Here is an 11,093-nt window from a genome sequence, read left to right on the forward strand (position 1 = left end):
TGTTCTGAGAAAAACCAAGGGAAAAAAAAAAAAAGTCCAAACTCCTCCTGCTTTGTTTGTTGGGCTTGATCTTGTTACCCAGAAAGGGGTTTTGGTGTCTGTAAATTGCAAGACAAGTGAGCTGCTTTTAAATCTCCCACATCTTCCTCCTGATTTATCCACTGAAAGTTCGGGGTATGAAGGCACAGAGGAACCATGTGGCCTTTGCTTTTATGGATAAATTGTCTCTTTATTTGCCAGTACAGGTTCTTGCCATGAAAACCTTTTTGGTTTTGGGTCAGTGAGGTGGGAACAGTACCACATAGGTTCTGCCAGTCCCATAATGGAATATATTTGCTCTAAGTGGTATTAGGAAATGTCATTGATTCATAATTGCTTTTCAAAATCAGCAAGATAAATCAAAGCTCCTTATAAAACAGGCTTTGACTTCAATCCAAAAATCATGATCAAGAACTTTATTCATAATTTTCTTGTAAAACCAATTGTACTAAACCAACAAGATGTAAACTTTTAGATAAAATATAATATATATATATAAAAGCAAGAGTATCCTAAATACCCTTGAAATCTGGACCTATGCCTCAGTGCTTTGTCTTCTTAGCCTGATTCAAAGCTGGTCTACACCAGAAATGCAATCTGACAGCACAGTCAGCACTCAGCTAAACCCCAGACATGTATTTATGCCTATAGATGCCACATGCCATACCAACTGTGTTCACACTGGCTACTGCAGGTGTAAGCAGCCCCCAGCTGAGCTGCCTGCCCATGCAATCCAGGAACAGAACCTCTTACAATCCTTCATAGTCACAGCAAGATGACCAGAAGTGATGGGGACATGCCTCAGAGCCCACATTGTTCTTTCCACATTTATTTGATCTGTTCTACAAGATCTCTTAAATATTTCCCCATGCCTAATGTCTCCTAACTTCCTGCACTTTCCCTGCAGTTTTTCACTGATCCACTGAGCCAAGAACACAAAGGAGACCTTAATATTGAAAGAGGCTTGTGAGGAAGATGGAGAGTTTTTATCAGGACTTGTAGGGACAGGGGGGACAATAGTTTTGAACTGACAGAGGGTGGGTGTAGATTGGATATTAGGACGAAATTCTTTATTGTGAGGCACTGGAACAGGTTTCCCAAGGAAGCTGTGGATGTCCTATCCCTGGAACTGTACAAGGCCAGGCTGGACAGTGCTTGGAGCAATCTGGTCAGGTGGAAGGTGTCCCTGCCCATGACAGGGGGTGGAGCAAGATGATCTTTAAGGTCCTTTCCAACCCAAACCATTCCAGGATTCTGTGACTCAGAGAAGAATATCCTTTCTTCCATAAGCAAGAAGCTGGCACTTCCAATAAAGTTGAACTGGTCAAGCTGATTCAAAAACTACTTCTCCCCAAGTTTAAAAGCCCGTCTCTGAAGTCTGAGATTGAGAGCAGGAAAAAACAGAGGTTCATGGTTGGGAATAAGGTAAAAAAATGTATGTTGAGGCCACTGTCCCATTTCATTCTTACTGAAATTTGCCCAGGTCCTGAGTTCCTGTGCTTGAGAACAACACAAAGGGATGGTGTGTCCTGGCTCCTGGCAGCAGTTTTGTGGTGAAGGGTTTCCCTTGGAGAGTTGTCAGTTTCTATCCATGCAGATATGCTTCCAACCAGTGCTCCCCAGAATCCTTCAGGGAACTGCAGGAGCAGAAAGGAAAAAATCACTTAGGAGGAGACAGAGTTCAACTTTCTGGGAGGCAAACTGTAGTTAAAGAAATAAAAGGAAAGAAATGGATTTTAAATTGCATGGACACCTCATAACAAAGTCTGACTGCTGGCAATGAGCTGAGAGGATTTAAGGAAGAGAAAAACAAGCTCTGAAACTTTAAAACTTCAGAAAAGTCTAAATAGACTCTAGGTTTGATCTCTCCATGGACACTGATTTGAAATGGCTGCCTGGGTGTCTCTTGCCTGCCACCACAGAGCAAAATCATCTTGTTAATTGATACTTACTGCAAAATGTCTACAAAGGCTGTCAGCAAAGTCTTGCTTTTGTACTCAATGCCGTGCTTGTCACAGAGGCTTTTCACCAGGGGAGCCACTTTCCAATAGTTGTGCCGAGGCATGGTGGGGAACAGGCTGCAGAATAGGAAGAGGGAGAGTTATTGCAAGACTTGGCTTTCTCCCTGCTCAAAATATCCCCCTGATTATTCCCATTTTTCCACCCAGAATGCTACTCACTGGTGCTCGATTTGGAAGTTCAGGTGCCCAGTGAACCAGTCATTGAACCCAGACTGGTTCACGTTGCAGGTTGCGTGGAGCTAGGAGGGAAAAAAACCAAAACCCCCAGAGGATTTAGATTTTATTTTCCTGCAAGTCCAACAATTGGATCCCCAGAAATCCCTACCCAGCCTTATCTAGCATAAAAACCAAGGCAAATCAGGGATTACAGCCATCATTGCCCTGAGGAATTCAACAGAGTCTAGACTAGCCAGGCTGAGTTTTTTTATCCTTCAAACCCACTATGTGGGATTATACTGCTGGAGGCAGGATAGAGGTGAGCAAAGCTCTATTTACATATTCATTTTTATCAGGCAATTTCAATTTTCTCAGATTAATCTGATCAGTAGTAAACCTGCAGCCTGTAGGGTAAAAATAAAGGTATCCCACTTTGCTTCCCTTTGGTTGGCCTAAAAAGGAGATTGGCTGTTATACCACCAGTGCTTTCCTATAAAAGGGAGGGGAAAGGGTCCTGAAAAACATGTCAAGGCATTTCAGTGAAAAAACAGGATTTCAAAAATCTAGATTTCCTGTTTTCCAACTAAAAATTTAAATGGTTTGAAAATCACAGAAATGTTTATTTAATTAATGGAAAGGCAAACCTTATTAACATTAAATCTAAGAGAATAACAACATTGTCTTTGTTCTATAATTTAGACTAGAAGACCCAATATTCCAGAAGAAGGGAGCTTCTCACCTGAGTAGACACCCAGTCTTCGTTCTTGTCATAATCAATGTCCATTGGGATGTGATTCATCTGGGTCACCCAAATAAACCAGGTACTCTCAAGATACCTGGGCAGATAAACACAGAAGCTCTTGTCATATCTCTAATTCCATCCAAATTGAACACTAGAACACTTGACTAAGTCTCTTCCCAAGTGAAAAAAGCACTTTTAGAATCTAAGAATCACTCAAGCTGTAGCTGCAGACGTCCCTGAGCAGCCACCACTCCGCTGAAGTTAAACTGTTTCTTCTGGACTTTAATTCTGTGAAAATCTTGGGTTTACTTTTCATTTATTTCTTTTGAAGCTCAATATTGGTTACAAATATTAATTATGGGGGCTCTGGGTGTGCTCTGAATTACCTGGACAGCCAGTAGTATATCATGAAGCTTTTAAATCCCATTAAAGGAATGTACATGAAGCACACTCGGATGTTGAAAGCCACAATCAACATCAGGTCCTGTAAAAAAAAAACCAAAACCCAAGCAAATCAGGATGAAAATCAGCCTTTGTTGATGAAATGCCTCCACTCCATCCTCTCCCTTTTACTTGAACTGCAGCTTAAAAAATGTTCTGATACGCAAATTTCTGGATGATCAGGAGTAAACTCCACTCTGCATCAAGGTGGGTGTGTCCCTGAAATATTCCCACTTAACCATCAATAACTGCAGAAAACAGCCCTACCATCACACTCTGGGTCCGGGAATTTCCTGGTAACTTATTTATCTGCTAAAAGGCTAAAAAGCCTCTTCTAAACTATTTTCTCTTGCTGCAGCAAGCCTAGAATCAGCCTTTTCTATAATTTTTTCTCTCTTACTCCCCAATGACTTGACCAATAGGAGGTGAAGGTGAATACAATGATATTTTTGGAGTTTTCCAGACAGGGAAGCAGTGCTTACCAACCACTTTTTCCTCTTGATTGCAAAGTAGATTATTGACAGCTGGAAGAAGGGTACAAGGGCAAGTGGGGCCAGCACTGAAGGACAGAACAGAAAGAGAGAGACATTTGTAATTTCACTGCATCATAAAAATGATTCTTCTTTCCAGTGGAAGAAAAATTGCTGTCTTCCACTCACATGAACCTCCATGCATCCACATAATCTCTTCCTCTTTTCTTCTCATCACTTCTCCATTTCTTCCTCATGCCTTCCTTCCCTCTGTTTGATACACCCCCATCTGCATCTCATAACCCAAGCAGAGACTTAAGGGGCAATTCCTCCTCACGGGGACCTTCTTTAACATGAAGGAAGCCCCCCGGAGCTCTCACTTCAATGGGAATATCTTAAACCCTTATTTTGTGGGGGAAGAGATGCACTCATGGTTTTAGGGGATACTCACAGATGAAATACTTGTGCTGATAATTGTAAGGCATGAACTTCTTCTTCTGCTTTCCAAGCTGAAAAATGAAAAGATATTGAAATATTTACAAACAGCAAAATTAAGTTTATTTCTTTACCTTGTCATTTTTCACCAATTGCACAATAAGTTTCTTAATATCACTGCAAACTTTTGTGAATCTAATTCTTTAAAAGACAAAATAATAAGGAACTAAAGCAAACTACTTCAGAGCTCCAGTCTGCATTGGATCAACACTAAACCAAAAAATAAACTGGATAAACAAAACCCCTGAAATCTACTTTGCCTATCCGTAGTGTGCCTAACCATGATCCTGCTAAAAAGCAGGAAGACATGAGAACTGATTTCCTACATTTTCACTCCATCAAACCCACTGGAGCACATCCAGCCTGCTCTGGATGCTCATGCTCCTACATGAGAGATCTTTCCCAAAATCCCTGACAAAATCCTTCCCAACTGGAGCCAATGATTTTCTATCAATAAGCATTTTGTGTCTCCCATTGCAGGAATCTTTCTGGGACAGCAGAGCTGGAATTTTCCACATGCCTTGGAGAGTTTTTTCAGCAGGTAAAAGAGAGAGGGCCATTTTTTTAAGAGGCTGGTGTATCTCGCAACGAGGCCGTTTCATCACGCCATGAGTAAATGGAATTACAAGGAAAAGAAAAGGCAAACGAGCCCTTGCCTATCCTGATGCTATCAGGAGCCATAATGGAAGCAGGGAGGATCTATTCATAGTTTCTCTTTTTATGAAACCCATAAAATTCAGGGTTAGGAAATCATTTGCTGCGTTTGCGTTCGGTGCGTGGCAGCTCCACCCGCCCTGAAGGATTTGGATGCCAGCAGCTCCGACAGCCAGGAGGATCCAGAGGGAACATCTGACTCACTAATACTCTAATGTATGTGGGCTGGCTCACCCCTGGAGCTGCCTTCAAGGTGCTTGCCCTTACTTAAGCACTGATATTAAGCCTTTGCATCTCAGGAGCGGGTGCCTCAACATTGCAATAACACGAGACTCTGAGATCTTGGAACACTTTGGGAATTATCATAAATAGAATAGAATAGAATAGAATAGAATAGAATAGAATAGAATAGAATAGAATAGAATAGAATAGAATAGAATAGAATAGAATAGAATAGAATAGAATAGAATAGAATAGAATAGAATAGAATAGTCTGGGTTGGAAGGGACCATAAAGACCACTTGGTTTCAAGGCACAATCTGGGTTGTTATTATGATATATTAGATACACATCACACTCTAGCTTTCTGTCATTAAATCTGCTTTTCCAGACCTCCACAGAGAGGGTCTTTCCCAGGCTGAAGAGCAGAGGGTGCATGTTGAGGTCGGGGTCCTTGCGGAAGCAGTTGGGCTTGGCGTGGTGCTGGTTGTGCAGGTGGTTCCACCAGCTGGCAGGCAGCCCCTGCGTGGGGAAAAGGGCAACACCAGGGATTCAAACTGGAGCAGTATCAAGTATCACATCTCTATTTATCTCAATTCCCTCACAAGCAGCCTTGCCCGGATTTAGGCACACTCCCATCCATTGCTTAGTCCTGATTAGCCCCAGAGAACATTCCCACCAGTACCTTCAGCACGTTTATCACCACAATCTGCAGGAGACGATTCCATCTGGGCTTCCTGAAGACAGAGCAATGCCCCAGATCGTGCTGGAACCAGCCCATCTGGATCTGGGAGACAAAAAGATCACTGAGGAAAGAGAACTGCTTTATTGCAATAATTTGCTTTGTGAGTCTCTGTAACTTCATAGTGTGAGTTTCATCCACCTGATGTGTGGAAGAGATGATCACAGGGCTGGGAACTTCCATCCAGGCCACTGTCCACTAGAGCTGCTCAATTCCAAATATTAGTTTGATCTGGAATATAGGGAAAGCAGTGAAGCACCACTGCAATTAACTTCATTGTCACAGCACAGAATTCTGTTGCTGCCATCACAAGTAATTAATTTCCAAGTAACCAGCTAGGAAGTGGAATGGTTTCTAAGCCTGTGGCTTCACTGCATTCCACATTTCCATGAAAATACAAGACTGCACCTCGAGGGATATCTGCCTTAGCAGATACTAGGCAAATGAAACAGATTAATTAATTAGCTCATTTGCACCTGCTCCAGGGGAATCTGAGCAAACTTAAGCATTCAGTGTTAATAAGAAAATCTTATTTTCCTCCCTCTGCCACATCCTTCAATTTCTCCCATCTAAGTGCCACAAATCCCTATTCTCTCCTCCCCTACACCCACCCTGAAATGGATCCTTTGCTTATATGGCTGAATTTACTAATCCAGCAGAAAATTCATAAAGGACGCAAAAAATACCCGAGCCATCTCACAGAAGAAAGAGAGAGACAAAAGTGCAAGTGAGAATGAAATATTCCTCCTTTTTGCTGGGGCAAGTGATTAGATCAGCTCATCCCATCTTGTGAAAGAGCCAGTTCCACAAGAACCCCACCGTCCCAAGGGAGCAGCCTATTAGCAAAATGACATCTGCTGCAGGCAACAAAAATGGTGACGTAGAATGTGCTTGTCATCTTCAGCCAGATAATGGGATCTAAGGAGAGGAGGCAGTGCCTGAGACATTCCATTAATCCTCTCCACCCGGAAGAGCTGAGGACATCTGCAGCATTGAGCACCTGTCAGCAGTTTACCTGGGCAGTGGTGAATAACACCATGCCAGCCAGGAAAGGCACCAGGGATATGCCAAAGTACCAGACCACGAGCCAGGATGCAGCCTCCAGCACCAGGAGGTGAAGGAAAATCAGGAAGAAGAAGTAGTAATTGGGCCTCAGAAGTCCCATCTTCTCAATGGTGCAGCGCAGCTCACGAAAATCCTCCAAGAGGGATTTCTGTGAGTAAAGAAAAGGGATTTCTGTGGGTAAAGTGAATATTAATGCACTATTTACTTTGAAAATGTTATAGAGCAGAACCAGGAATCCCAGAACAGCCGCAGAAGTTGGAGGAGATGTTCTGTCAGTGGGGACTCAGTGCCAAAACAAGCATGAAGTCAACAGACTTTACTTTGATTCTGAGACACTGAGGAGAACCAAGCAGGATTTGGGGCTCTGGCGCTCATTCCTTGCTCCCAGGGGTGGATTTAGTGATGCTGGGACAGTCATGTTTCCATGCCTCCCATCACCACCTCCTGCCCACCCACAGCATCAGGCGTGCTCCCTCAGAGGTGATTTCTGCTACCTCTCCTGTTTTCCTTCTCCTCCCATGCTGAACCACAAGCCATTCCCACCGCCGGAATCTAGGGCACTCACCTTTTTATTAGACTCAAAGCTAGGTTGATCTGGTGCCAGCTCCCCAATCAACAGAGATTTCATGTACTTTTTCACCAGGGACTTGTCCTGATGAAATGCCACAAAGGCATCCTGAGGAACACAAAGGGAGGGGGTGAGAGAGGGCATGTGACCCAACACCAGAGCTGAGCCTCTCATTTGCCAGGTCTGGATTATAACACAAAATCCTGCTCCCCTTGTCTGTTTTTGTCTCTCCTGTCACTCTTTCCCATCAACTGGAGCTTGGACCAAGGAAGCTGGAGGTGTTTCCAGATTTCATAAAAGCCCCTGGGTGAGGCTGGTAATAAACATGAAAGGGTTTGATGAAAAACCCTTTGCAGAAGGAAACCTGTTCTTTGATCTGCTTGTTTCAGCACAGTCTGTCCCTAGAAGGCTCCAGCCAGCAGCCCTGCCCTATGGATGGGACCCAGGAGCAGGGAATGAGGTGTGTCCTTGCAATGCTTGGGATGAGGCTTTGAAATCCTGTCTGTGTAACACTAAGGCCATACAAAATAGATGCTGAAGCCTCATATTCAGCAGCACAAAGTGGGTGTCTCTTACTGTTCCCCCCAAATTTCCAGACTTGTTGATGTTTTGGGGAAGTGGGAACATTTAATGACACAAAAGTGCTTGTTCAAGAACCATTACAAATCCTAGTTTCAAATCAAATATAAACAATGGCATAAAGGATGAGATTCCAGATAAATCAAAAATCTTCTTTAGCTCATGTCCTCAGTGAATTTTGCAGAAGAAAGGATTTTCTTCCAGAAAGAGCTCAAAATCCCCATTTTGAACAGTCTAATTTTGCTGATTTTGGCTCTGAAAATCAACAGGGATGAGCACAACCCAAATATTCTGTACAGGTTTGGTAATAATCAAATTCATTAAAGAGGACAGAGGACTTCCTTGGAGCCTCTTGGCTGGAGACAGTCTCTCTCTGAGTACTTTAGTGTAGAAAAAGTCAGAACAGGGTGACTTTTTGGACACTTGAGCTTTTCTACAGACATGCAGTGACCCTTTGTCTCAGTGACAAACGAACAATGCTGTCCTCACCCAGAGGACTGGGGAAATCTTTCCATCGTGATTTTGCGCCCCTCATCCCCCAGGTCTTTATAAATTTTTATATTCCTCCATCTTGCCAGGAATTCTGATTTAATCCATAAGTATCTATACTGCAGTTTGGAAACAGGAACCAGAATCCTTTCAAGCAGAAACTCCTATTCATGAGATCAGTATCACAGATTCTTATCACTGAAAGACTCTCAGTCCTGCCTATTCTTTCTCCTCACTGGTCTTAGGCCCTGATTAGCATCTCATTAACTTTAAGATTAACTTTAGGGTTTAACTTTAAAAACTATCACCTACAACCCACATAACTCACAACATTAGATATCAATTAAATGTCCTGCAATGGTCTTGCCTTGTATTTGCAAAATAATCCCCACAGAGGAAGTAAAATTCTCACTATGTGTACATTATTATGAGCTCTAGAGTAGTCAAAAGCAGTTGGGGAAAAAAAAAATACTGGATCCTGGTTTTAGGTAAAGTCTTGCACCAGTAATTTTTTGAGACACCTTTCAGTCTTGCTTTTCTCTGTGGATTTCTTAGAATATATGAAAAAGCAGGACTTTAAAAGCAAAAAAGAATGATTAGGATTAGCAAGGGCAAGACAGAAAGTGTGGTTAGGATGCCACACAAATCCACATTGAACCCATGATTTTGGCTACTGGTTTTGGTCCTGTCTTCAAAGGGATATAGTACATCTAGAAGTTACTTTTAAGATCAAGTAAAATCAGATTGTAATTATTACAACAATAAAAGCAAGTAAGATCAGAGGTCGTATTTTAAACACATTCACTGCGGTTAAAGCCCCTGGGTGCCTATAAACACAGTGATGTAAACTGCAGGTCCTTGCAGGAGCTGGGAGGACATAGCTTGGGGAAAAATCATTCCACACATTCTGCATTCCTTGACTCCTTCTGTAAACGTCCAGTGGCAAAAAATGCAGGAAATGGCACCAGGATCTCTGGGCTGGCCTATGCTCTGAAGGTCAATGAACTTGGGAGAAACCAAACAAGACTCAAACCTCTCCTTTTTTCTTCCTCTGAGATCACCAGATATTTTTCTGCCCCAGTTTCAAGCAGGGTGCAAGGGATGAAATGTGGAAAGTAACTGATCTGGTCCATTCTGGGGCCGGGAGTAAAAAGTGCTATCCCATTCCGCATGCTGAAACATGAGGAATTAAGACAGGCTAAGCAACTTTCTTCAAGTCAGAAAGTCTTGTCGTGACAAGAATTAAATCTCCTACATCACAAGTTTATGGCCATGTTTCCAATGCTCTGCCTATTCAGAAATTAAGTGTCTCCTTTCAGGATAGTCTTGGAGATCTACTTAGAATTTATTATTCCTGCCATCGAGCACCAAATGATTTTAGATAAATCCTCTAGATCAAAAATTTTTGCAGGAATTCCTGGAAGATCTGTGTTCAAACATATTTGTAGGACTTTTCCTTATGTCCTGCAGCTCACGGGCATCATGCTGCTTTCTCAGTGTGCTCTCTGAACGAGCACAGTGATGACCACCACCAGATAGGATTCCCCACCACGTCCTCCTTCCCTGCCACTGGAACCACCTTCCTCCACTGCTTTCCCAGCTCTTACCGTGGCATCCTGCCCGGCATAGTGGCTGATAACCCGGCTGCCCCCGGGATGTCTCTTGGAAAACTCGCTGACATCATAAACCTTCCTGTCAATCACCAGCCACTGCTCCCGGCCTTGCCCGCGACCGTTGCGGATCCTGATCTCTTCCCAGGTGAAAAGCTGTGGGAAGGCTGGAATGGATGGCGTCCCCTTCTCGCTGGGGCCAGTCTGTGGAGCCATCCGTGCTGGAACCCTCCAGTGCCAGCTCCGTGTCCAGGCTGAGGGTGGCCCATCCTGGCCTGCCCGTTATACACCCCCACTCCAAGCCACTCCCCGCGCTTCCAAGGGCTGGTTGGCTCTCTTCGCCCAAACACACCCTTCCCAAGTTCCCTCCTCTTCCAGACGCTTGGACACACCCATGAGGGAAAGCCCTGCTCCTTCTTGTCTCCTTTCTGAGCTGCCTTTGCAAGGTGTGACTGCTCATTGAGCGCAAACACGAATAAAGACAGAAATTTGCGAAAACCACCTCATACCTCTAAATGGCCTCATCACCACCCAAAACATTCAGGTTGTCCTTCTTGGTCTTTGAAATTTTCTGTGTTGACCCTGGCATACTAAATTAATGTGTCTTTCTTAACTAAATAATTGATTAAAATACCACCAGGTCAGAGTAAAGAAAGAACACATTAAGAAAGAATTCTTTATTTCCAGTTAATTTGGCTACTATATTGATAATACTTTGCATACAGTTGGGCTCAGAGTTTCCTGTATGTTCTTGAGCCATGCAACCACCTAATTGTTCAAGTAATTCATTCATGAGTCTATAA

The 11,093-nt window shown here is 43.2% G+C and overlaps 1 protein-coding gene across 1 annotated transcript; it reads right to left on the bottom strand.

Annotated features, from left to right (window-relative positions):
* Positions 1–579: 579 nt before the first annotated feature.
* Positions 580–10,506, bottom strand: LOC136291680 (acyl-CoA (8-3)-desaturase-like). Its single transcript, XM_066186824.1, has 12 exons — positions 10,288–10,506; positions 7,610–7,720; positions 6,995–7,192; positions 5,923–6,024; positions 5,631–5,759; positions 4,321–4,378; positions 3,882–3,958; positions 3,345–3,442; positions 2,956–3,052; positions 2,220–2,299; positions 1,992–2,117; positions 580–1,676 (listed from the first exon to the last, which is right to left on the bottom strand). The coding sequence occupies exons 1-12, from the start codon at positions 10,504–10,506 to the stop codon at positions 1,625–1,627; spliced, it is 1,347 nt and encodes a 448-aa protein (XP_066042921.1). The 3' UTR covers positions 580–1,624.
* Between the last annotated feature and the right edge of the window lie 587 nt (positions 10,507–11,093).

Source organism: Chamaea fasciata, unplaced genomic scaffold (assembly GCF_029207755.1).
Source record: "Chamaea fasciata isolate MVZ Bird 193981 ecotype frontalis unplaced genomic scaffold, bChaFas1.0.hap1 SCAF_7, whole genome shotgun sequence".
Lineage (NCBI taxonomy): Eukaryota > Metazoa > Chordata > Aves > Passeriformes > Sylviidae > Chamaea > Chamaea fasciata.

What these genes read in the sequence shown, in the direction of transcription:
- LOC136291680 (XM_066186824.1), bottom strand. Translation starts at nt 10,506, where the DNA reads ATGGCTCCACAGACTGGCCCCAGCGAGAAGGGGACGCCATCCATTCCA. An exon ending in TCAGCACAAGTATTTCATCT is followed by an intron (nt 3,959 to 4,320) that starts GTGAGTATCCCC and finishes TCTGTCCTTCAG; the next exon opens with TGCTGGCCCCACTTGCCCTT. An exon ending in AAGACTGGGTGTCTACTCAG is followed by an intron (nt 2,300 to 2,955) that starts GTGAGAAGCTCC and finishes TTTCCCTCCTAG; the next exon opens with CTCCACGCAACCTGCAACGT.